Consider the following 27,940-nt stretch of genomic DNA (forward strand, 5'->3'; position numbering starts at 1 on the left):
TATGTCACCAGAACTACATTTCCCGATAAACACCCTGCAGAACAGCTGACACAACAGAAGCCTAAAAGCTGTGTGTACTTTCTTTGTGCCAGAACACGCAGATAGCCACTATGAGACGGACGGTAACAAAGAAATCTTCACAGTGACAGCACAAGTGCTCACGCGCATGGAGCCAGTTTTCAGAAACAACCCGGATTTGTTTGATCGCATTTACTTTTAAGGACCTCTACTCTTTGCTTTTGTTTTTTATGTTTTCCAGAAAGTTGGTCTCCTGGGGATAAGGTGAGAAAAATAATGCTGAAAAACTTCTGAACAACTTGAATGATTGAGAGATCATGTCAGTATAATGCGATATGATGAATGCGTTAACACTGTGCTTTTAAAGATGGATATATTCGGTGTCAGGGTTGTTTATGGCGAGTTGACAAACAAGGATAGTTATATAATCTGTATAGTACTATTATATATATACTACTTATTTTTGGTCTACAGGCTGTATATTCAGAATCGGCATGAAAATGTTTAGCATGCTGGAAAGCCCAGACTATTCTTGGACCAGCAACAAAACAAATATACCAGGATGGTTATTGGAGCATAATATCTTGTCCACTAACGTTAGCTTGCCCCCTGCCTTTGTTTGTAACCTTTTAAAGAGTAGAATAACACATAATTGATCTCATTTCTATGAAGTCATCATTTCAGTCCACATGGGGCATGTTTAGCTGTAGGGGAAATATTGAGCAACCGTCCATGTTCTTTTATTTCTACTTCCACAACAAAACAAACCTGACTCCTGAGTGACTTTAAAAAAAGATTGCGCAAACTCTCCCTCTCACACACACACACACACACGCATTCGCTCACGTTATCTTTCAGCACAAAGAATCAGTGTTCCTTTTATATCAGTGTTATATTGCCTTGAGGATTATATTTGTATAGTTTTTTGTTTTTACTGCTCACGACTTGACGAATTTCAGTGTGCTCTAGTAACATTCACAGATATTTATGAACTCAATCACTTTGTGCAATAGTTTTGCTTTACACATTTGTATTTTTTTAAATGTTGCTGGTTGTCATTACCCTTGTGACAGAATAACACTTAATACAATTATAATAACACTTAAGTTAACAATTTTCCTTAGTAATAATGCTGAATTAATTACTTGGTTTGTTTGTCAACAATAAAATTAAATGAAAATATAGGCTCGGTTTCACAGACAAGGCTTAGAAGATTAGGCCTTAATTCAATTAGGACATTAAAGTAGCTTTTATAAACATGCCTTAGAAAAATACATTACTGGTGTGCATCTTGAGACAAAACAATGGCACTGGCATATTTTAAGATATGTCAGTGCAAGTTGCTTTCAGGTAAAACAGCTCAATGCATTTTAGTGTAGGACTAGGCTTAAGTCTTGTCTGTGATACCGGGGGTTATGGCTATATTAACAAATAATGTTAGATTTGCAAAATAATTATTACTATTGAAATTCTCTTGAGCATGAACTTGACCTGTAGCCTCTGCATCAGGGTCAAAAAGTCACTGTGAAAGTGTGAGTCTGGCCACGTTCTGTATGAAATAAAAAATGCAAGAGGTCAGTAATATATGGCTGCCGTAGTTTCCTTCTCAGTAAGTGTAAGTGATAATAAACACATTTGAACCAGGTCTTTGGATTTACTTTAGAATTACAGACTGTAATGTTGTAGCAGGGGTACCATTCTCAAGAAGGTGGACCTCAGTAGGACTGAATACCACTTATAGTGTTTGTTGATTGTAACTGCTGTTCCTTTACAGGTGTTGATGGTCGCTGATCGTTTTCCTGCAGGCAGTGATAGTGATTGTTAGTTGGTAAAGGGCTCCTATCAGATACAATCATGGTGCTCATTTTAGGTCGCCGTCCGAATCATGAGAACTCTGTTGGCGTGCCTGAATCGCCAGCGATCAAGCGTAAAATCTTTGAGATGGAGTCTAAGACCCTGAGCGAAGTGTTCAACTTCTCTTCCGGTTCCTCTCACTCTGAGAGCGTCCTCCAGGTCTTCAACGAATTCCGCGACAGCCGCCTCTTCACGGACGTGATCATCAGTGTCCAGGGGCGCCAGTTCCCCTGTCACCGTGCCGTGCTGTCAGCATGTAGCAGCTACTTCCGTGCCATGTTCTGCAACGACCACAAGGAGAGCCACGAGATGCTGGTGGAGATCAACGGCATCCAGGCTGATGCTATGGACACGTTCCTGCAGTACGTTTACACCGGACATGCCTGCATCACCACACAGAACGTCCAGTTCCTCTTCGAGACCTCCAGCCTCTTCCAGATCGCCACTCTGCGGGATGCTTGCGCAAAATTCCTGGAGGAGCAGCTGGACCCCTGCAACTGCCTCGGCATCCAGCGCTTCGCAGATGCCCACTCTCTCAAACAGCTGGCAAGTCGTTGCCGTGCTTTCGCCTTGCTAAATTTTCCAGAGGTGTCTCAGCATGAGGAGTTTCTAGACCTCCACAAGGATGAGCTGGAGGAATACTTGGCCAGCGACGAACTGTCCATTGGCAAGGAGGAGATGGTGTTTGAGGCGGTGATGCATTGGGTCTACCACGGCGTGGAGTATCGCAGACCCATGCTGAAAGATCTTCTGCAACATGTCCGACTGCCTCTGCTTCACCCCAACTATTTTGTACAGACGGTGAGTGGCATATTCAAATTCATTTGGACAGGTGGAGAAGCTCTTTAAGTTCAACAAATCCAGAAATGCTCTGGTGTTTATAGAGTGCTACAGTGTTGATGTATTTTTATAGGCCAACCTGGAAGCTAGCATCACCCTGGTTCACTCGACAAAAACCAATAGGATTTATTTTATGTCCCAGGCCACCTCTGTAGTCCAACAAGTAAAAAGGTTTAAAAAAGTCACAACGGGGAATTACTAATGTATTAAGTTACAGAATAAAACGTGAAAATATATTGAACTTGTGTCAACCACAGACCTTATTTTAGGCATTTACCAAAAACAAAAAAAACATTGACTTCAGGACGATGGAACCATAAGTACCAAAATTCGAACTTATTTCAGGATAAAAAATGTCATTGGGAATAGTATATGGTCCTATAATTATGAAACTAGATAAAGCAAGGACTTGAGATTTTGGCTATTTGCTGAGTTTTGCTCCAATGATATTCAAACACACTTGAACCAGATAATCAAGATCCTGGGGTTCGCTTGAAAATGATCGGCAGGTGTGTTGAACTAGTCAATTCAAGCTTTCTTTATTGTCACAATAGAACAAGATTATTTAAACAAGATAGCTAGACTCTACAAGAAAAGCAGATATGAGGAAACAGAGGTCAAGCAATAAGATTGTGGTAATTTCTCTGCTGCAGGTGGAAGGTGATAAACTGATCCAGAATGCTCCAGAATGTTACCAACTGCTGCATGAAGCACGTCGCTACCATGTACTTGGCAATGAGATGATGTCACCACGTACAAGACCCCGCAGGTACGATTTCGTTTCTCATCAAAAATTGGTCACTGAGATGTCAGATCACATTGTCAGCATTGCTCATGAAATAGTTTTTTTCTTTATGTGAAGGACTAAAATAACATGCGTTTTACAGAGAAAAGGAAACCACTGAAAAATGGTCTGTGTTTTACTGAACATTTGAGGATGAGATGTAGAATATTATTATGATGTGACATCCTTGAATTTTACATGCAACAATGAGAACAATGAGCTCAATGACATTATCAAATCAAAATGCACTCATGTTGACTCATTAGAGTTCAGGCTTTACTGGAAAATGCACTACATCTGAAAAAATTGAAGGGACATGATTCTGTTTGAAATACGAAGTTATTATAAACGTTGACTGTTTTGTAATTCATTTTCTTTATCAGTATTGCTTATTCTTTGTAAATTTGAAAAAAAAAACTTAAACCCAAAGTATACTTTATGCGCTTTTTGCCTTTAACCTCGACTTTGAAACAATGGCCTGGGCCAGTGTTGCCATTAATTAGTAAAAAAAAATGATTGGACTTGAAAAATCCCATTGACTTGCATTGCAGGAAGGACATCATATCTAGGAACCACACTACAACCACTCAAACACACTGTGTCTGTGACTTTTGCATGGGTGGGCACCACTCACGTTTTTTTCTGAGCAAATGTAATCCATTTCTACAGACACACTCGATTCATATCATGAGTGACGAGCTCATTAGGTACTTTTGTTTAGAAAAAGAATCCATTTAAAAAAGGAGTTAATAAAAAAACGTATTTGTTTAGTGGCAGCATGTGGAGGCAGTATTTATTTAGGAAAATATCTGTGTTTGGAGGAAGTATCTGTATTTTTAGATTACTGTCTGTATAGCAGTCAGATGTGGGGAGCCGTAATCTGTACTTGAAGGCAGTATCTTAATATGGAGTTTCTGTATTTAGATTCAATATCCTAATATGGGGTCTGTGTCTGTTTTTAGAAACCGTATCTGTGTTCTGGATGTGGTATCTGTGTTTGGAGTAGTTAGTATCTTGCATTGGGTGCTGAAAATGTATGAGCTTGTTTTCAGACATTCCACTCTGCCATAAAACCTGTGTGTCAAAATCATATTTCAAAATGATTTAATGATTTTAAAAACACACACATTCACACACATTTAGTTCACCCAAAAATGAAAATTCTGTCAGTGATTACTCGCCCTCATGTTGTTCTAATCTTCAGAACACAAATTAAGATATTTTTGATTTAAATCTGAGAGCTGTCTCACTCCTCCATAGGCTTCTATTGTAATTTAAACTTGCTGGCCCAGAAAGTTAAGACATTGTTAAAATAGTCCAAGTGACTACAGTGGCTCAACCTTTAGTTTATCAAGCGAAGAGAATATTTTTTGTGCGCAAACATAATGACTTTATTCAACTATTCATTTTCTTCTGTGGAAGAGTATTAATTTTCTTCTGTGGAAGAGGATTACTTTTCTTTTGTCGAAGAGTATTATTTTTCCAATGAATCATTCCAGAAGCTCATTGTACCTTTGCAGGAATGAAGCTTAACCACATCCTGATGCTGTCATCTCTTTATTTCTCCACTTCAAAGCTCATGCTTATCTAAAGATATTGTTTTTCCCTTTCAAAGCTCATGCTTATCTAAAGATATTGTTTCTCCCTATCTGCAGGTCCACTGGTTTCTCTGAGGTCATTGTGGTGGTGGGAGGCTGTGAGCGATTGGGGGGGTTCAATCTGCCATACACAGAATGTTACGACCCTGTGACGGGAGAGTGGACATCTCTTGCTAAACACCCCGAGTACACGAAGTCTGAGTATGCAGTATGTGCCCTCCGTAACGACATTCTTGTGTCAGGTGAGACCCTCATATTCCCGCCTCTCAAATGATAAATTTAAAAATATTGTTTTCTATTTCCGGGTAGCCCCATCCACAGTAAATCCTCATTGGTCCAAAACCCTCATCATAGCTGTATATGAAACCTGTGATTTTGTCACATCAGGCTTCATTTTACATCAGGCTTCATTTTAGGGCATGGTGATATTTGCTATACTTTTAGTACTGTGTCTCCTGTACATGGTCACAGTGACTGATCATCAAGAGGCTATTTCTGCGGAACCCGAACACACACACACACACACACACACACACACACACACACACACACACACACACACACACACTCACTCTCTCTCTCTTTTAAGCTTTGTTGTTTGCACAGGCATGTGAAACTTCCTATAAAAGTAGATTTACCTAGATTTACACTTCAGAGAGGAGTCTTGATGTCTGCTTGGAACATAAATGACATCTAATAAAACATTTATATGAATAACGCTGACAAGGATATTTAGACTCAATTGATTTTTGCTGTTTGAACTGTTTTGATTAATTTTACCGTAAAAAAACAAACATTTGAATTGTCCAAATTCTGAAAAGACTATCACTGTGTGATGTGTAGGGGAAAAGTGCGCTGTAACTTTAAGTAGTCAGACATGATGTCCACTTGACGGGTTAAAAACTGAAAAAAGAAATATCGGTTTTGAGGACAGGACCCAAGCCATAATTGGGGATTAGAATATCATAGATGCTTGGGAATGGGCTCTTAAAGGAATATTCACCCAAAAATTAAAATTATCCCATAATTTACTCTCATTCAATCCAACCTACCGCAGGTGTATGTCTTTTATCCGAACACAATCAGAGCTCTTCCCAGCGTTGTACTGGCATTGAATAGAGCCTGAGTTTTTTTTTAAAGCTCCAAAAAAGCGCATCCATCCATCATAGAAGTAATCAATTAGACTCTAGGGGGTTAATAAATGCCTTCTTATGTGATGCGTTTTTGTATGAAAAACATCCATATTTAAAACCTTATAAAGTATGATCACTGGTATCTGGCAACGGCCGTACATGCGTTCTCAAGAGGGTCGAGTTCCGGCAGAAGGGTGACCTCTGATCCGAGGTAGGATGTAGCTCCTCTTCTCTTATATCGAAATATCCAACATTTTTCTTTAAAATTTCTTTTTTTAGACTACTAATTTGTGATCTGCGTTTTGTGTGGCTCTATCCTCTATCCTAAGCTTATGCTACGCCTACTTTAATCCACTCAGAATACCTTAATACTTCCATAGCAACCCCCTGGCAACCCTACACACCATCCTGACTTGTACCATCCTGGCCTGAGCAAGCACCACTCATATTCCCAGAGAATGAGCTTTTAAGGTATCATGCCAGCAACCATTCAGAACACCCTAGCAACTCCCTAACATCCGCATAGTAACATGTTTTATACCAATTTAGTAACTCCATAGCAACACCCTTTCAACCATACACCCCATCCTGGTGTTGTGGCAGTGCCTTGTGCATTAGCAAGCACCACTCTCATTTTCTTCAAACAATGTAACCCTCTACTTTTAAATACATTGTTCAGTTGAGCTTCATTTGAACAAATTCTGTTATGGGTGGGTTGGGCAAATTAGCCCTGGGCTTTCTGTGGTGAGTTAAGGGCTTTTAGCAAATGCCTTGTTTGTGAGGACATTTCTAGAACAGCTGTTTATGATTCGATGAAAATCGGAAACAACAGCTGCCTCTGTGACCAGCTAGTATGTCAAGGGCTGTTCTCACTGGCAAACTCTAGCGTTCTATTGGCCAAGAGCTTGGGACATTTTAAACTCTAACTGGCACAGGCAAGCAGCTTCTTAAGGGAGTATTTATGCCAAAAGTTTCAGAATAGTTCCAAGAATGATCTGCATTGTTTGGCTGCAGATGTTGAAGTTATTGCATTACGTCATCCAGTGCCCAAAGGTTATGTCTATGTATACAGGAGATCATGCACTCGAGGAGTTTCTAAACTGACGTTTTTATACATTTCAACTTGATCTAAACTCTTTTAGGTCATGTGTGTGTTTTTGTTTACACAAGCTAGATGTAATAACCAGGAACTCTGAATTGTATCATTCTTATTATTCTCCTTCTAGAGCCATTATTTAGTGCTTTAAAAACATGAAGTAGTAAGGAGTGCGACTGATTTCCATGAATAAAGTTGTGTTTTTGAGCTCACGTTCTCACGTGTCAGGATTTCCCTTCGCTCTCACAGACACAAACACGTTACTTATTGCTGTTCTCGTGTGCATGTGCAGTTGGCCGGCCTCCAGCATAAGTTTCAGGTATCTTACAGGTTTGGTGGTTCAGCTGTCTTTGATAAACATTACTCTTGCTGAACCGGTAAGAATTTGCAGTTAATAAGCTTTTGCTTTTGGTTTATTGTGTCAGTTAATGTGTGTACAAGTAAATAAACTTGAAATACACTAAAGTACCCTGCATTTTGGACCGTTTGAATGGTATTAACGTATTAAATTACTTGCCAAATAATCTGTCAAGGGAGCCCTTTATTTGCATTTCTTCAAAGAACCTAAAAATAAAAATTGCCATCATTCTCACCCTCGTGTTATTCCAAACCTGTGTGACTTTCTATTTTCTACAAAACTACTTTGGACCCCATATACTTTAATTTTATGGACAAAAATATATTATATCTTTTTTCGAAATACCATCTTTTGTGTTTCATAGTAGAAAGAAAATCATACAGGTCTGCAATAGCATAATAATGAGTAAATAAAGAGATGCTTTCTCACTGTTAAAGAAACCGTAAATCATTCTGTCCAAAAATGACCAAGACGCTTTTCTGTTTTACTGCTTGACGTTTTGAATGATCTGGTGCTTCCTGTTCACGGTTGTCCATTTTAGGAGACTAATGAAGAGGGCCGTCACTAAACATAAATCATATAGAGTGGTGCAGCAGGTATGACTTCATGTCAGGTACTTATTATTTATATGTGTAAACTCAAATAAAAGATTCCTCTTTTTAGGATTATTAATATCACTATGTTTCTACCGACATTGAACTAAATGAAATTATACAGTTTCACAATTAAAGGAATAGAATAAAATGGTAGGTTTTTATTTTATTTATTTTATTTTATATGAGGCCGTCTGTATGCGTGTTCATGGCAGTGTTGCCAATTCTGCAGTTTTCCTTTAGAATTGGGCTACTTTTACACTGTTGGCATGTTTTTTCGTTTTTTTTTCGCGTAGTCTGTGGGTTATACAAGCCTATCCTCAACCCACGGGAACACGATTTTTACCACACAGAACCCAATTTTTAAAGAGGAACCTCCCTGAACACGATTGGGCTAGTGGACATGGTTTTGGCCATAATCAGGCAGGATTTTTAATAGCAAGTGGGCTGGTTTTGTTATGAAAACCTGGCAACCCTGGTCTAGGGAACCATACTTATTGACTATATTGTGAATGTCAAGATCCAATACTGGTTTTGACTGGGTGTTTGCAATAATTTTGCAAGAAATGTTATGAATGCTGAAAAGAATAGTCTTTTTGTAATATATTAAAATTGGCAACCAATTTAGCACTTATCCATGCCCTAAATGTCCTTAAAACATTCAGGATTATCCTAAATAGATTTGAAGCTACATCCCTTCAGCATGTCTAGCAATGTCTCTGCTAATGAGTAGCTTTACTGTTCACCTGCAGGTTTTGCATCCTGCTTTAAGCAATCTCTGTGACAACATGCTGGTTAAATGCTGGTTTGTCCGGTCTTCAGAGGCCTGATAGTTTTTTGTCAGGGGATATTTATGACAGAAGAGCAAACTAAAAGGACTGGAGCCAGGCTTTATTATGTTTACTCGGTATTAGAGGAAAAGGCAAACACATCCTCTTTAATTAGACAGAGATTTTGACCCTGCCTTTGTTTACCAGACAGTTGCTCAGCTAGTCCGCTAATGGAGTTTACGAGCACTGTAGTTCTTACTGTGGTGCTCGTACTTCCTCAAAAACCCCCGCTTTTTCCTTCTTTGAGCTTCCCAGTTCTCCTTTTTTTTTCTGCTGCTTGTTTTTAGTATGTTTACACTTAAATGCATGTGCGTTCAATTATAAGAGCTAAAAAGGCAAAGTCTTATGTTAACAGTGTTTCCTGCACCGAAAATAGTTAAATGAAGGTGTTGCCAAGATGCCCAGCTAGTGCACCAACTTACCTTGAAGGGACTCTGAAAGGGAGGAAGGGCCTCGTGCTATTTGAGAACTTCTGACACCTGCATATCTAAGTCTATGAACAGAATTAAAGTGGAATGGCCTGCTGCCTGGTGTTACGCGTGTGTGTGTGTGTGAGAGAAGGACTGTCAGAGCTTGCCTCAGACCTGCTGTTTGTATGATAGCCAGCCATTTGGGTGAGATGTGAATTGGCACAGAATAGAACAGCCCTCAGCAAGTTTAGATAAACATAGATGACAACAAGAAAGGACGTTCAGATCAGAGGGAGCATTTCTGTTGAACAGTAACACAGGTGGAAGCACTGTGGTTTGTAATTACAGACATTGTGTTGTCTCAAACTGAGAACTAATAACATGTTTGTGGGTTTGCAAAGTTGAAATTCTTGGCCTCAAAAAAAAAAAAGCTGCTAGTGGTAGATAACTAAACAGTGGCCCCAAAAAGTATTTGGATACTTAAAGGAATAGTTCACTTTACCCAAAAATGAAAGTATTTTTTATCATTACTCGCTCATGCCATGCCTGATGTATGACTTTCTTTCAGATAAACACGAATTAAAATATTCCATCTCTGTGAGGCCATTTAATGGCATTTATTGGGTGCTACTTGTTTGACACTTGGAAAAACCCCACATTATAGCATTGTGAAGCTCACGAGAGAAATGGTGGTCCTCTGTACTTCCATGTTACTTCTCGTGCAAGCTTCACAACTCGCTTGCATCACAACGTCCCTCTCACGAACGCTCGTATGACAGTAGACCAGAAGCAATGCTTTATAATTCAAAACACACACTCACTCTCTCTTTCACTCACTCACTCACTCACTCACTCACTCACTCACTCACTCACTCACTCACTCACTCACTCACTCACTCACTCACTCACTCACTCACTCACTCACTCACTCACTCACACACACACACACACACACACACACACACACACACACACACACACACACACACACACACACACACACACACCTACACACCTACACCTATGGATTGCCATCACGATCGTTGTTTGTGGGGTTTTTTGGTGCTCTGCATTTCACCCATCAAAGTGCACATACACAGCAGTGAGTTTTAAACACACACACACACACACACACTGCTATTGCTGCTTGTTAATGTTTTGGTTATTATTTACAGGTGGACGCATCAACAGCAGTTACGTGTGGATGTATAACTCCCAGCTCAACGTCTGGATGAAAGTGGCCTCTCTTAATAAGGGGCGCTGGAGACACAAGATGACCGTCCTACTGGGGAAGGTGAGAGAGAGATTGTGGTGTGCATACAGTATGTATGAGTGTTTCCAGTCCCAGTGTCCCATTTCCTAAATCAGAGGAACACATCCTTTAGAGCAGTGGGACTGTTTGGAAAAAATCATGCAGGATTTGCACCTCTGTGTTGCACTGGTTAAACATCTAATGTACTACAATATTTGTGATTTAAATGTTGCTTTGATAATTTTTTTTTAATTTGTTCAAATACATGGCTACTTCTGGGAAAGTTAATTTTAGCTCCCATAATGCTTTAGTTACAGCATTTTTTTAAAGACATCCCCACCCTTCCTTTGTTTTTCCTTATCATAATTAGCCCTGTATGTAATTCCTCTGAATTCTTCTTCTCTTTCTTCTCCACAATCTTCAAATATTTCAGCTTGATACGCTTAACGTTTGCTCCACTTTCGACTCCAGCGAATTTTTTTGTGGACAATTCCAGCCTTTGATGTGCCATTTAATTTTTATTTTTTTTATTTTTCTTTATTTAACCAGGTAGGCACATAGAGGACTCATTCTCATTAAAAACGGCGACCTGGCCAAGATAAAGCGTCATAGTGCAGACAACAATAAGTTACACATAAAAGACAAGACAAGGTTACAAACAGGTGTTCAGTTGAAGCACATCATACAACAATAAATCAAAATACAATAACTAGACAATTCCTAGGAATCAGTGCTTAAGAACGTACTAGGTAAATAAACTATATGAAAGTAAAGTGCAGTTTGCATTATTAACAAGTAACAGTACAGAGAGAGAAAATGATAAATAATAATTGCTCTAGTTTACACAGGAGGAAAATGATAATGCTAACATGAACAATGGTGTGACAGTAGGTTAATTATCAATCGTTTGAAAGTGGATAACGGAACAATAGATTCAAGCCTTAAATTAAGATTAACATATGACAATCTCCCGTTGCAGTTGGTTTCCTCTCTTGTGTGTATTTGGATATTTTTGTTATTGGTCTTTTATTATTCTTTAATGAATGGTTAACACATTTTACCATATTTAAATCAATTATTCATACAGAAAGAACAATTTCAGTAAAAATCAGTATTTTATTTTCCAGTACAAACAAAAAACAACTAAACGGGAACAAAATTGCATAAAATATATATTTTTTTAAATCGCATCCCATTGTCAAATTGTTCTTTTATTTTACAACATTTAGTGTGGTTTATGCTTAAAATGACACAAACAATTGGTAACACTTTACTTGAAGCCTTTATGTATTAGGCATTACATGTGCATTATATTGTTTCATAAATAATTGTTTCATAAATAATTGTAACCAAAGTTAAAATGCATTATAATATTCACAGATTCCTTGTTATATAATGCATTATACTTTCTAAAGGTAGGCTATAACTGTGGTTACAATTATTCATGACATGAGACCATACAATTCATTATAGGGTGCATTGCAAGGCATAATCAATGCATTAAAATACTTATCTAATGCATTATTTTATATATATATATATATATATATATGGCTTTAAGTAAAGTGTTACCAAAAAATGTGACCGTTTTTGCATCATGAAACTTTACATTATAATCCGTACAGAGAAAAAAAAAAAGTGTACAGTTGTCACTTAGGCATTGTAATATCCATGTTTTCAGTGCGTGTTTAGGACTGATGTTACGATCAGATGTTTACAGCTCTAATCAGATTGTGCTGTTGTAATTTGACTTGTTGCCATTTGATTGATAATTATGTACTGTAGAAATGAGTTGTCCCGGTATTGTATGTTTTGTTTGTCTTATGCAGAATCATGATCCTCTTCCTGTAATTACTCATGAAGTGTTTTGATGGTCTTTTGATACTGTATTAAATTTGTATTTTATTTTGGGTGTTTGTAAATGTTTGAGACATATGCATTTCATTACACATGCGGGGGGGTATAACATTCTGCCTGCTTGGATATAATAGATTTCTTCTGTTCGTACACACAGAGGGGCATAGACACGCACATAATGATCTCTTGAGAATATTTTTTCCTTGGAAAACAGTTGTAATTCTCTGTCTTCCTCTGTGTGTTTATCTGTCCGCCCAGTGCCCATCCTCCTCTTTGGTTGTTTACGGCACGTTTGCATGATTTTTTCTGAAATATGATCACCTGCACATACAGGATAACAACTACAATTCAAAGAATGAGTCAGCCATCTAACATGATTTCATTCCATCTACCTTTATATCATTCCTTCATTCTCTTATCTTGCTTGTGCCTTCCTGTATAAAATGACTTATGAGTCTTTTTTTTTTTTTTAGCGTGCAAAGAGAGTGGGGGTCAAATTCTTCTTTATTTATTTATTATTCTTTTTACCAAGGAAAATTGGTATGAATGCCGTTTCGGCCAGTGAGGACAGGGTGTGACGGAGTTTAAATCATTAGAGTCTAAATGAGAGAACTTTACTCTCCTAGGTCAGAGGTCATCTGTCTGTATGTGTGTTTGCACATGATCTTAGGCCTAAGGCAACTGCAATCTGTTGAACAGGTTTCCCGTTTAACAGCTTTAATGTAGGTCAGTGTCATTATGTTGTTATAGTGGCTCCTCCACATTTCCTCTGCCGTGTCAGTTTGAGGATAAAGAGGTTTGTGGAGAGGATATGAAGTGTTTGTTTTTTGAGTGGCTACAGAGACCATTTTTATATTGTCCTTGAACATCAGCCATGAGCTAGGGAAGATATAGTGTTGATTTATTTTAGATCTCTGTGAAGGATTACATAAATAAATAAATAATTGAACACACACATGCCTATATATATAATTTCATATCTGTGTATGTATCCTGCAGGTGTATGCAATTGGAGGTTATGATGGGCAGTGTTGTCTCAGTAATGTGGAGGTGTACGACTCCTTCTCCAACCGCTGGACTGAGGTGGCCCCTATGAAAGAAGCCGTCTACTCTCCAGCGGTCACCAGCTGTGCAGGAAAACTGTTCGTCATCGGCGGACAACCTGATGAAAACAGCTGCTCCAATAAGGTGACTGAGAAACGGCTCTAAACGAACACACAATGTTGAATAGTTAAACTAGGATTGCGTTCTGAGGTGGTTCTAATGTATCTAGCCTTCCTCTTGGTGTGTCGATCAGAACACAGGAATGGATCAGGACAGTTTGAGGCAATCAAAGGGGTTTATTGTGGTCTGTGTGAGGTATATGTGTGGTTCTACAATAAAACATAAATAAAGAAATAATCAGCATAACATGACTTGACTGTAATATCAAATAAATCACATTATACATCACATAGCATTGCACTATACAATATTATAATATACATAACTCAACTTTATATGGACCAATACAATTGAATTTGGCACTATCATTGTTTAAGTAAACATCATCGGCACGTTGAAACCGAAAGTAACCATATTGACAATGAATATCACACAGCACACTATACAGAACTCCCCAAATGAACCTGACAAAGAATTACGTATAATATAATAGTAACATAAATAAACAGGTACGGAACAGGCTGCAGATATCCTCAACTGCGATATAATATATTGTAAACACAGCTCGTGAATGCGCCGAACGCGCGAGCTTAATTCTCCTCACACTGTTCATTCTGACTACCCACAGCGGACAAATCCCAAATTGCCTCGAAAATGAATACTAATTAACAAGGATTGTCTGCTGATCAAAACGGGTACTTACAATCAGTAATAGACGCACACTATAGCACACAGATAAGGGTTATTTTTCCCGGTCCCGGGCAAGTGTCTCTCGCTTCATTCTGCGTCGTCCGGGCGATGATTGACAGGTGCACTAAGCCCCGCCTTTCCAACATTGCCGCCCCCAAATTTATTTGGAAATTTGCTCCGTTGGAAATTAATTCAGGTTTTCTGCTGGTTGTCTTCGCTGTCCGGATGCTCATCCTCTTCAGGGATTTCGGGAAGCACTATCAGACGAGCTATAGGCCGAGTATATGTTCTGTCTTTTATCTGTATCTCCACTGTTCTGACACGGCCATCGGGTCCTGGAAAGACTTTCAGAATTCTTCCAATTTGCCATAGGGACCGAGGTAGCTGGGGGTCAACTAACATGGCTACAGTGCCAGGCTCAATGTTAGGTGATGGTCTTTGCCACTTTCCTCTCGTCTGCATTGACGGTAGATAGTGCCTTATAAATGCAGACCAGAATCTGTCAGCTAATACCTGGGAGTGCCTCCATCTCCGCTTTGTGAGAAGTTCAGACTCCGCATACACCACCTGGGGTAAGGAACCATCTGGCCGCCCCATCAGTAGGCAATTTGGAGTAACTGCGTCCAGATCAGCCAGATCTGACGAAACATATCCCAAAGGCTTAGAATTTAGGATGGCTTCGATCTCAATCAAAACTGTCTGAAGCACTTCTTCGGACACCGTTTCTGAACCTAGGGTTGCCCGAAGGGCAGCCTTTACAGACCGGATCTCCCTCTCCCATACACCTCCAAAGTGTGGAGAGGCCGGAGGATTGAAGTGGAAACTGATCCTTTGTTTGGCCAGCAGCTGTTGTAGGTCTGGACTGAGTTGGCTGAAAGATTCCCGGAGTTCTGTCTCTCCACCTCGGAAGTTGGTGCCCTGGTCGGAGTACAGTTCCGCAGGCTGACCACGTCGACCAATGAACCTTCTCAGTGCCATTAGGAAGGCATCACTGTTCATTGAGGCAAGCACTTCTATATGCACAGCACGGGTGGTGAGACACTTGAATAGGAGGCCCCACCTCTTCTCTACCCGGCGTCCCAATTTCACCACGCATGGCCCAAAACAGTCCATTCCTGCTGAGTAAAATGCCGGCTTAAACAATCTGAGCCTTGGAGGAGGTAGATCAGCCATCTGCTGTGTTGCTGGCTTTGATCTCCACTTACAACAGTCGTGACATGCCCTTTGATGCTTCCTAATTGCCTCCCTGCCTCTCAGAATCCACACTCTCCTGCGGAGCTCAGCAAACACCCGCTCAGGTCCGGGGTGGTGGAGTCGAGTGTCATAGTCCTTAATCAGTAGCTGAGTGTTAGGATGATGAGAGTCGAGTACGATAGGGTGCACGGTAGCTGGGTCAAGGGCTTCCACTCTCCTCAGTCGTCCTCCGACTCTGATGAGTTGGTTTTCGGAGTCAAATTCCGGAGAGAGACATAGTAACCGACTGTTGGAGCGAACTGGCTTATTGGATTTTAGCAGCTGAAAATCCTCAGGGAAACTATCTAGCTGTATCTTTCTCAGGGCAACAGTCTCTGCCTCTCTGTAGGTACTTGCTGGAGGAGATTTATCCTGAGCAGCCGCCCCATGCAGCTCCTGTGCAACTGTGTCCACCAAATCTTTCCAGTGGTTGTATTTCCTTTCATTTAAAGTTAACGGCACAGTGTTAGTGATTCCACAGAAGATTCCTCCTTTAAGTTCAGCTGCTTCTTCAGAGTTCGGAAAGTGTGAGGTGGGGTGAGAGGGCCACTCCTCCGGAGGTTGCAGTAGGAACTTCGGACCTTGAAGCCATCTGTTGGGGCCGATAAAGTCTTGCAGTCTCTTGCCCCGAGTCAGGTCATCAGCAGGGTTTCCTTCTGAGTTTATGTGTCGCCATTCCGTCCGGTCGGTCAACTCCTGAATCTCCGCCACCCGGGTGCCCACGAAGACTTTGTACCGACAGGACTCAGAAAGGAGCCAGTGGAGGACAATAGTAGAGTCAGTCCAATAGGTGACCTTGTCCAACTTCAGAGTGATCTCAGTTGTGAGCAACTTCGCCAACTGTGCACCTACCAAGGCACCGCAGAGCTCGAGCCTCGGTATTGACTGACGCTTTCGTGGGGCCACTTTAGACCGGGCTAGAAGAAAGGCAAGGTGGAGTTCGCCCTGGCGACCTTCCGAACGCAGATAAGCAACAGCCCCATATGCCTTCTCAGAGGCATCACTGAAAACGTGAATCTCCCGGCGTACATCTGATTGATCCATATAGGAGGGGTTATAGCACCGAGGGACTGTCACCTGCGATAGGAATTTAAGCTCCTCTTCCCAGTCTGTCCATGCTTGCCTGAGCTCACCTGGGAGTTGTGGATCATCCCAGTCCCTGTGGTTTAGCCAAAGCTGCTGCACGATCACCTTGGCTCTGGTAGTATAGGGAAGGATGACGCCAAGGGGGTCGTACTGACTCGCCAGCACCCGATAGATGCTCCGCATTGTCAAAGCATTGTATGTGACAGGTCGGTGTTTGAACCCAAGATGGTCCAGCTCACAGTGCCAGCTCAGGCCCAAGGTTGACTCTCGTGGGTCGGCTTTGTCTTGAGAAAGCCACAACTCCAGCTTAGGGGACCTGGCTTCGGGAGGTAGGTGACTGACAACTTCCGCTGCATTACTGGCCCACTGCCGGATGTCGAAACCACCAGAGGATAAGAGGGCACGTAACTTATCCACTAACAGTCGTGCTTCTTGAACAGAACTCAAACTTTGTAGACAATTGTCCACATAAAAGCATCTGTCTACCGAGAATCTTACATCCTCGTCAGGCGTACTGTGCAGCGCCACGTGTCGCTGAAGAGCGAAGGATGCACAGCATGGGCTGCACGTAGTCCCAAAAGGAAGTACTTGCCACTCATAAGTATCTGGAGGGTCATCCCGACGTAGGTCACGCCATAAAAAACGTAGGAGTGGTCTGTCCTCAGGCAGTAGCAGGACCTGATGAAACATCCCGCGTATATCCCCACTTATGGCCACACTATGCTCCCTGAACCGCAGGAGAACACCCAGAAGAGATGGGCTCAAGACTGGACCCGGTAGTAAGGAGTTATTTAGGTTCATCCCCTCGTACTCGAAAGAACAGTTAAACACTAGGCGGTTCTTACCATTGTGAGAGACCATATGGTGTGGGATATACCACTTCTCTCCCGTGCCTTCCTCTCCCTCATTCTCCAGTTTGATGGCAGCCCCAGTCAACTCCAGCTTCTTTATCTCAGACTTATACACCTCCGCCTTCTCTGGTGACCGAACAAGGCGACGCTCCATACCTCTGAGACTAGGCATCACTGCTTCTTTAGGGGCACAGAAGAAGGGGAAATCCTTCCTGCGCAATAAAGGCGTTGCATAGCGGAGGATGCCGTTAACTTCAACCCGAGTCGTCTTAGTCTCCAAGAGACTGATAGCCTCTTGGTCCTCTTTGGACCGGGTGGCCTGCTTCTCACAGCGGTAAGGTAAGACATCAATCTGCCACAGCCTTTCAACATCCTTCTTCAGCTCTAGTTCAGCAGGGGTGAGGGATAAGAAGAAGCACTGTTGTGGTGACAGCTGATCCTTTACGAATCTTGCCGGTCCCTGCAAGGTCCATCCAAGCCTTGTCTGAACAGCTGCAGGTCCTCCAGAGGGGCCCAGACGAACAGGTGATATGGGAGTAATGAGGTGCGTATTATCAGCTCCAATCAGTAATAGTGGGCGTACTCCATCGAAAGACTGCAGTGGAAGGTTCTTCAGGTGCTGATACTTCTCAAGGACACTCAGAGGGTAAGAATGGTCCGCTAAACCAAGGCACTCAGCAGTGAAGGCAGCTGAGATTCGAAATATTTTCTGTGGCTGAGTTACTGGAGAAATCTTGAAGGAGACCACGGCACCATTGACAGTTTGAACATCCTGGCGGATAGTACGCAGGGCTAAGCTCTCCATGGGACCGTGAATTCCGAGTTTGGTGGCTGCAGGGGATAGAAGAATCGTCCTCTCCGAACCATCATCCAGGACGGCATAAGTATCCAGGGTTTTGTCGTTGTGACGGAGCAGGACTCTAACAACTTTAAGGAGAACTTTCCTACATCCTGTAGGTTTATCCAGATACAGGGTTTCAGTCGCTGAATTAACCAGACAAGACCCTTCAGTCACTGGTTTGGAGTTCACCTCATGCAGGATTTGCAGGTGTCTGCCTTTACAGATACTGCATGGCTTTTTGAGGGTACACTTAGCCGCTGGGTGTGCACGCCCACAGCGCCAACAACGGTGATTTGTCTGGATCCAATCCGTGATCTGCTGTTTGTTGAAGGACTTGAAGGTATCACACTGACTGAGGTAATGGTCATTTTTGTCACAATACGGACAGAAAGCTTTGGGCTGTGCTTTAGTCATCCCTGAACTGGCTATTGGAATCGGAGCTGGTCCGATAGGTAATTTGACAGGGCTCTCGTCCGATCCATGAAGTACAGTAACTGAACGTCCGGCAGGGTGTGTGGCTCTTCCCCGATCCGTCTTCTGCTCTACTCTCCGCTGGCGATCTGAAGTTTGACTCTCACTGCTCTGACACCACGCTTCATACTGTAACCATTCAGAGAAGTCTAGGAGGTTATACACTGCACCAGGACGACGAAACATATGCCTTCTGAACTCCGACCTCATTTCAGGAGGTAGTTTGCTTAGCAGCCTCTCCACATGCGACCCACACCTCAATTCCGCCTGACCTTCATGGCCCAAAGTCTCCAGCATACCGACAAGGGATCTGATTTGCAAGGCGAACTTGTCAAAGGCTGCTGTATCACCTCGTCGTATATCAGGAGCGTCCATCACTTTAGCTATCCTTCTGAGGGCTAACTTGTAAGGTTGTCCGAACCTCTCAGTCAGAGCTGCCATGGTATCAGTATACGGGAATGGTGAGTTAAGATAGGAGTCAGCTACCAGGCGGGCTTCATCCAATCTCAAATGATCCATCAATATCTGATAGCGGAAGAGCTCAGTCGCATCATGAGGTAAAAGGTTCTCCAGAGCAAGCTTTAGTCTGGTGAACTCACTAGGATCTGCCGTGGTGAAGTTTGGGATGGTCGGTGTAGGCCCACGGTAGGTCTTTTCTCTCTCCTCTGGATGCAAGGAGGGAGCTCTGGGCACAGATGTCAGACACCTAGGTCTCCTTTGCTTATAGCTTTCATAAGGTTGAGGCATGTAGGCAGCCCTAACAGGCTCAAACCTCTGCTCTGGATACAAACTTGGATCCTGGGTGTAGGTACTGTACTCATTGAGTGGCGGAGGTAATCTGTGAGAAGTCGGTGGGACAGATTCATCTGGATAGCTGGCAGGAGGGACGCCACAATAATTAGGGGGCTTAACTGACTGTGTGACTTCTTGTCTGGCAGACAATCCAGTTTGCATATGATCTCTCATTACTTGAAGCTCACTAAGCATCTTACCCAGGAAATCTACCATCACATGTTCCCTTAATGGCTCCTCAGCATTCCTCTCTGAGCGGTTAGACAGAACAGAACAATCTCTATAGTCCACGGTCTGCTTCGGGGTTGGACATGAGCTGGTTTCCCCTCTAACGGCAGACGAATATGAGTTCACTGGTGCAGCAACTGTGCTGGCCAACCGCATTGACTGCCGGTTGGTAGATGAGTGGGGAAGTGGTGTTGAAAGAGACTCAGAGCACAACTGGTGTTGCGAAGGCCTGCGTGCTGTGTTACAGACAGTTTGTGGAGATAATTGAACCTCAGTTTCTTCCCAAGGCCGATAATATGGTGAAAACTGAGGTTGATTAAAGGGCATGGGAGCTCTCACCTGATGTCTTTCATAGGGATGCTCTCTGTTACGAGCAGCCGGCGACCACTCGTCCACCACGTTCCAGGAATACTGACTCACAGGACTGGAGGCTCTGTCAGAGGGGGAGGGAGAAATACTGGCAGCATCTAATGGATGATCTCCCTGTGACTCTTCTGCAGCATAAGGCATCATTAGCTGTCTGATCGGTCTACGTCGTGCAGCGGTGAGATCGTAATCCTCGAGATAGGCAGGAGTGCGAACATGGCGTTGCGGTCTGCCACCATCTGCATTTACCCCTTCTGGTTGCATATTAGAGCTGATAGATCCACTTTATCCAAGAGCAATGGCCGATATCCGGCTCGAAGGACCAATTTTGTTGAATAGTTAAACTAGGATTGCGTTCTGAGGTGGTTCTAATGTATCTAGCCTTCCTCTTGGTGTGTCGATCAGAACACAGGAATGGATCAGGACAGTTTGAGGCAATCAAAGGGGTTTATTGTGGTCTGTGTGAGGTATATGTGTGGTTCTACAATAAAACATAAATAAAGAAATAATCAGCATAACATGACTTGACTGTAATATCAAATAAATCACATTATACATCACATAGCATTGCACTATACAATATTATAATATACATAACTCAACTTTATATGGACCAATACAATTGAATTTGGCACTATCATTGTTTAAGTAAACATCATCGGCACGTTGAAACCGAAAGTAACCATATTGACAATGAATATCACACAGCACACTATACAGAACTCCCCAAATGAACCTGACAAAGAATTACGTATAATATAATAGTAACATAAATAAACAGGTACGGAACAGGCTGCAGATATCCTCAACTGCGATATAATATATTGTAAACACAGCTCGTGAATGCGCCGAACGCGCGAGCTTAATTCTCCTCACACTGTTCATTCTGACTACCCACAGCGGACAAATCCCAAATTGCCTCGAAAATGAATACTAATTAACAAGGATTGTCTGCTGATCAAAACGGGTACTTACAATCAGTAATAGACGCACACTATAGCACACAGATAAGGGTTATTTTTCCCGGTCCCGGGCAAGTGTCTCTCGCTTCATTCTGCGTCGTCCGGGCGATGATTGACAGGTGCACTAAGCCCCGCCTTTCCAACACACAATATGAAATTAGGCAGAGCTGATCTAAAACAACAACAATATTTGGTCTTTGATCTTCAGTTTAAGCACTGATAATGCATTTGATGCCCAGTGACTTTTAAATGGTGGCAGACCCTTCCAATGAGTGCTCTTGACTAGACGCATTAAAGGGGAGAAAAAAAAAAGCCTTTTAGCAAATAAAAACCGCTTTAATCCCTGGTCCCTCCTTTCCTCAAGTCAAACCTGTCATCGGTTACCTGGAATAAACCACGCGCTCATTCCAACTTGACAGTATAATTTAGACGTGAGTCGTGACTAATCTTTTCAGGGTTTTTTCCTGCTTGACACAATGCCTTTATGAATCACATAGACCATAACCAGAACAAGAAAGTTTAACCAACCTGTCCCGCACCCCTTGTTTACACCTGGTATTTAAAGGGGTGGTTGATTATGATTTCACTCTTTTAACTTTAATTAATGTGAAATGTTGCTGTTTGAGCATAAACAACATCTGCAAAGTTACAATGCTCAAAGTTCAAAGCAAAGGGAGATATTTGCTATTAAATAAATTGCTTTTTAAGGACTACAACAAACGGCTGGTAGGGACTACACGACATTCCTCCCGGCAGTGTTGGGAAAGTTCACTTTCTACATGAACTAGTTCAAAAGTTCTGTTCACAAATTTTAAAATGAACTAGTTCAGTTCATAGTTCAAGGTTTAAAAAATGAACTAGTTCATAGTTCTTTTTTTTCATGTTGCTGCGAGCTATTATTTTTTTAAATGACTGCCACAGCCCATATAGAACCACAGCAATTATTTTACCAGTTTTAACACTGAAGCTATGCGTCACATGTTTCCCATCCTCACCGACCTTGTCATAAAACTCGTTTAAATGATCATGCGACGCCTACATGCTGCTTTTTGTTTTGATTTTAGTGATGAGTCGTTCATGAATCCATTCATTGCGTCTGTCACGTGACAAATGAACGAAAGACTCGGAAGGTAAAGTAATTATTTATGTTCCCTGTAAATTATTTTTGACTGCATTATAATGATTTAATAATTCAGAATATGATCAAGATTGCGTAAGTGGATGTGTTCGGGGAATTTGCCAGTTAAAGGTGCTCTAAGCGATGTCACACATTTTTTTAGGCCAAACATTTTTTTTGTCACATACAGCAAATATCTCCTCACTATCCGCTAGCTGTCTGTCTCCTGAACACACTCTAAAAAAACGCGGTCTCTGTAGACACCCCAGGCTCCACAAACAGCAACAAAAACAAACTGGACTAACCCGCACCACAACATAACAAACAGTGTTCCAGCCAATAACCGACAAGAAGGATTTGGGGGTGGGGTTTGGGTTGTTAGTGCGCGGATGAGGAGGAGGGAGGGTCTAGCTAGCCTCCGTTTTGTTTGGCAATAGTTCGAACGTCAACAAGAAGTGACGTCACCCAGGATCGCTTAGAGAACCTTTAATAGTATAACATTTTTTAAAGCCCCTTAAATGAACGAAATGACTCAGAAAAAAGATTTGTTCATTTTGATGAACGAGATCAAACAAGAGAGTCAGTAGACACTGGTGGCTGGTGTTGCCAGATTGGGTGTTTTTTCCGCTACATATTAAGGCCCGTTTACCCGTTTAAACAGTTTTAGCTGTTTTTTGCCTGGAAGGCTCTATAGAAATCTGGCACCCTATTGAACGAAGTTAAACTGAGAGAGCGTGCCATTCACCGACACCAGAATGAACGAGTTCACAGTATAGTTCATCAGGCAGTAATACAGTACGTTCAGTTCATGTTCGCCCAAAATATGAACGAGTTCATGAACTATCGTTCAATGAACGCGTTCAGGCACAACACTGCCTCCAAGGTTAGTGACATCACCAACCCTAGAATAAACCCCGCCCACTGAACACGATTTATAGATTATCAAGACAGAATATGCTAATCAGTGACTAGAAGATAACTACATATAAGCTACATAAATTAATCAACTAACCATTCAGAAATGTCCTGTTTCATTCTACATGTTGTCACTTCTTCTTGAGTCTCTCCATCATTGTCTGAATCCAGTTTGAACATAAAAGGAAATAATAAAATAAATTTTCAGTGCAAGTCTGTGTGAGTGCAAGCTGTTGAAGCTCCGCCCTCTGTGCCACAAGTAGCAGCTCATTTGCATTTAAAGGAACAGACACAAAACTAGGCAATTTTGCTCACCCTCAAAAAGTGACAATTTTAACATGCTATATAAAAATATCTGTGGGGTATTTTGAGCTAAAACTTCACATACACACTCTGGGGACATCAGAGATTTATTTTACATCTTGTGAAAATGGCATACCACCCCTTTAAGATGCGTTTAGACGATCGGATAACAAGAAGACGAGGGAGACACATACCCATTTGAGGTCTTTCGATCCAATGGACAAAATATGCTTCCCCAATTTAAATATGAATGCGCCCAGAGACGACGGAAAACCATACAGTGAGCATCAGGTTTAGTTTCTGCTCTGACAGTCACAAGACCATGCCGAATGCTGTGAGTGCATGTTAGAAATCAGGAAAAGTGAGAGAACATGGTGGTTGGTACGTTTTTCCTCTTCAAACCAAACTTGGGTCTCCAGCCGACAAAGTTTAAATCCTGTCAAAAGAACAGCATTTAGTTGGTATAGAAATCTTTTGTTGCGTTCTAAATGTTTTTACTGTAACTTTTGATAACTCTTGCTGAACAAGAGCATTCATTTATTTAAACAAAAAGTGCTAACCCCAGACTTTTGGCTATGAGAAGGGTTCTGCTAAACGCTTTATTTTGTGCCTCATGCAACTTTTTTTTGAACAGAAGGGCTGCTAATGGCAGGGCAGATGGGGAGTGAATGTGTGTGTTTGTGCAGGTGGTCTGTAACAGAGTGAACAGGTGGACCTCCGTCGTGAGCTTATTGTCCTCAGACACTAATGCCATCTCAGATAACATCTCACATAGGTTTCTCTCATTGATTTCCAGCGCTCAGATTACTGCATTCTTTACTTGCCATCTGGAACAGAAAGAGAAGGAGCTGATATAGTTTAATACAAAGCTCTCTTCCACAAAATGCTGAATGTTCCTCCATGCAATTGCTTTGTATGTCACCGAGAGTTTCCAAATGGTGTCTGTTAGACAATAAATCTTTACTCTGTCATAGCGCGTGTCTTTGGTGACATCTATATTGTCACGCTTTTTTAAATCTATACATCAGCTAGCACAGAGAACGATTGCTTGCACTGAAGAGTGCATATATTAGATTTAGTTGGTTTCCTCCCCCTCGGGGCTTGTTCTCTGGTTTCAGCTCAATATATTTGGCATTATGCTGATGGCAATGAGGAAATTATGAATATGGTAGTTGATCACTGTTATAACACCTGCATATCCATGTTAAAAGGAAAATTAACTTTAGTGTGTTTAATTTCTACACACAGGAACAAGAATCTATAAAAATGCATGTGTGTTTATGTATGTATATACCATATATATACATGTGTGTGTATGTGTATTTACTGTATGTATGTATCCATGTATGTGTATATATACTTTTATATACTTTATACAACAAATTGTTTCAAAGCAGCTTTACATTGATAACTGTAATTAATTGAAATAAAGCTGAAATAAAAATATTATTGTAGATGGAAAAAAAGTTACTAAAACTGAAATTTAAAAAATGACATCTTCATAAACATACAAGAATAACTTTTAACTACCGGTAATAATAAAAATGACATGTAAAAAAATTACTAAAACTAATGCTAAAATGATAACTTTACAAAATATTACTATAATATATAAATATTATTATAATAACATTATTAAATGAAGTAGTTATTAACACAAGCTTTCTCTGTTCTTTCTTCACAAATCTGTGTTTCAGGTCCAGTGTTATGACCCAGAGACAGACAGCTGGCAGTTGAGGGCGTGTATTCCCTTCACCAAACCCAATATTTCTGCCGTTTCTCTCAATAACGTCATCTACTTGTGCGGGGGCCTCACCAAGTCCATCTACTGCTACGATCCTTCACAGGACCACTGGATGCATGTGGGCCACTCATTCAGCAGACAGGTACCTGAAGCACAGCTGCTAATAAACCAAAAAGTAAAATGTTCCTGTCATTTTGTCCCATATACTGATTTTATTATTGCATGTCTGTGTGTGTTTAGGAGAGTTGCGGGATATCAATTTGTAACGGAAAGATCTACATCCTGGGTGGACGGGGAGAAAATGGGAACGCATCTGACAACATTGTGTGCTATGACCCAGCCTCTGGCATCATCACATGCACGGCTGCTATGCCTCGTCCCATCTCCTACCATGGCTGTGTTACCATACACCGTTTCAGTGAGAAACAACGCAAAGCCTGATGGCATACACTAACGCACATGCAAACTCCCAAACATGAACTCGCCTGAACATGCATAACCAGATGTGCTCTTTTAAACGATGTGCATACTTTAGGACTGTTTAACTGGTACAGTTGATCTCATCATCATGCCAAAGCTGTTTAGATTGTTATCTTTGCGGCAACAGTTTCTTGTTTCTCTGGAAGACGGATGTAATGCATAACCTTCCTCATAGCTGAAATAGTTTTAGATATTGCAAACTAAAGCTAGTAAAAAGATTTCTGTTAATGGACACTTCTCACATTTCTGAATTTCTTAGAAGTGGAAGTCATCAAGTGGTGAAGAGGACTGGAGATGACAGGAAATATAATTTATGTATTCCTGTTTGCTCCAATAACAAGATAAAAAATCTGTGATGGCGTTTCCATGACTATCCAAAAGAGGGGAAAAAAATTGAGAGAATGAATACAGCAGTCCGAAGAGAGAAAGATGTCAAATTTGCCGTCAATTTCTTAGCCGTTGTGTTATAAACACCCTTGCAAAAGTGTTGATATGTTTCTTTGTAATTTACAATGAAATATACAGTATAACATAAATTATAGCATTATACATTTAAAAAATAAAATTAAAATTGTGATGTTGATTACTGTGGAAATGCGTCATCACAGTCTGTGAAAAGGGTCCATTGAAATAAATCTGAAATGAAATTAAATGTAAATATTAGTTGAAACTAAACCTAAAATAATAAAACAATTAAACCTGAATAGCAATATAAACAATGAATAAAGTCATAATGATATTAAACATTAAACAAAAATTAATATGAACATTAAAAATAAAAGCTAAATATTGATAAATCAAAATAACACAGATTCAGAGAATGTGTCAAATCTGATGGAGTAATCGCATAGATGCTGTGATGCCGCCTTTTTTTTTTTTGTAAATATACATTTGTTTATGCCTTAAACCTTTTTATTTCTGTTATTTTTACTGTTGTTTTGTCTCATTACTCCTACATTTTGATAGCCGTTGATTTTTTGACATGGAGAAGTTAAGTAGTCTGCAGACCGAAACTGTTTTTTAGGTTCAGTCTTGGACTTGATTTTAATGTGCCATTTACTCTTTCTACATCATATTAAACTTCTGAGCTTATTAAATAAAAGAAAGCACTTAAATAATACATCAGACATGCTGTATGAGGTTTTTGTGTTCTAAGCACTTGAAAACCTAAGGCTCGTAGCAGGAGCTCAGTGATGGACAGCTCTGATTTAGGTCAATGAAATGTCACGTCTGGTTCTTTTAGGTTCTTGATGAACCGTACAGCTGTGAAGTATTGTATTTTTTTCCTTCTGTGTATCATATCTGTATTTAAGCATCTCATCCTCTTTGTGACAACCAGGACGTGCCTTTATGATCTTTATTTTTAAGCAGAGCCCCAATCATGCACTTGTATGTACTAGTGTTAGTAATATATCCGTGTAAATACATATTGCTCTTTTGTTATGTTTTAATGTATGTATGTCGTGTTTGGTGAATAATGCTCATAGAGGTATTCCTTTAGATTTCTTTAGAGTTGGACTGCCGGAAAAATTCTTGCGCGTTTGCGTGAATGTGCATGTTCAAGACTAACTTGGAACTGTTTTCGTGTTTTTGCAGTTAGATAATTGCAGTCTCTACTCTAGTGCTTATCAGTACTGGAAACAGACAATTACTTACTTTACATTAGATGCATAGTATCGGTTTCATTTTCTGCAATACATGTAAACGTGTCAGGCAGGATGCTGGCAGCTAGTTTATTCAAAGCACTGCATCATCATTTCTGCCTGCAATGATAACAGATATACGTGTGTCTGTATATATGTATTTATATATTTTCATATACATATGTGATTTGTTGATTTTCCCCCCATTTAATCACTTTAATTATTACTAGCTGTACTGTTCTAAGGTTTTTGTAAATGTTATTATGCCATTGTGTACTTTTACACTTTTTTTGTTTTTGTTTTAATAAATATAATAAACCAACTTTATATTGTGTTTTTTCTGAGTTCGATGTGGTGGTTTTTGTCACTGTTGTAGTAGGAATATACAGAATCTGATTCTTGACTGGACTGGTCATTCAAGCTCTGACTTG

The 27,940-nt window shown here is 40.8% G+C and overlaps 1 protein-coding gene across 1 annotated transcript; it reads left to right on the forward strand.

The window, feature by feature from the left end:
* The first annotated feature begins 41 nt into the window (after positions 1-41).
* klhl24a (kelch-like family member 24a) lies at positions 42-27,843 on the forward strand. The gene is made up of 8 exons (XM_079613877.1): positions 42-282; positions 1,793-2,673; positions 3,366-3,481; positions 5,152-5,336; positions 10,690-10,808; positions 13,623-13,811; positions 25,340-25,528; positions 25,627-27,843. Exons 2-8 carry the CDS (start codon positions 1,873-1,875, stop codon positions 25,825-25,827), a joined length of 1,800 nt encoding a protein of 599 aa, XP_079470003.1. The 5' UTR covers positions 42-282; positions 1,793-1,872; the 3' UTR covers positions 25,828-27,843.
* Positions 27,844-27,940: the final 97 nt, after the last annotated feature.

This window comes from Phoxinus phoxinus (assembly GCF_949152265.1).
Source record: "Phoxinus phoxinus genome assembly, chromosome: 5".
Classification (NCBI taxonomy): Eukaryota; Metazoa; Chordata; class Actinopteri; order Cypriniformes; family Leuciscidae; genus Phoxinus; species Phoxinus phoxinus.

Bases quoted from the DNA above. Each gene is read 5' to 3' on its own strand.
- klhl24a (XM_079613877.1), top strand. From the start codon at position 1,873: ATGGTGCTCATTTTAGGTCGCCGTCCGAATCATGAGAACTCTGTTGGC. The intron at 10,809-13,622 runs GTGAGAGAGAGA...TGTATCCTGCAG, and splicing joins TGACCGTCCTACTGGGGAAG to GTGTATGCAATTGGAGGTTA. The intron at 13,812-25,339 runs GTGACTGAGAAA...TCTGTGTTTCAG, and splicing joins AAAACAGCTGCTCCAATAAG to GTCCAGTGTTATGACCCAGA.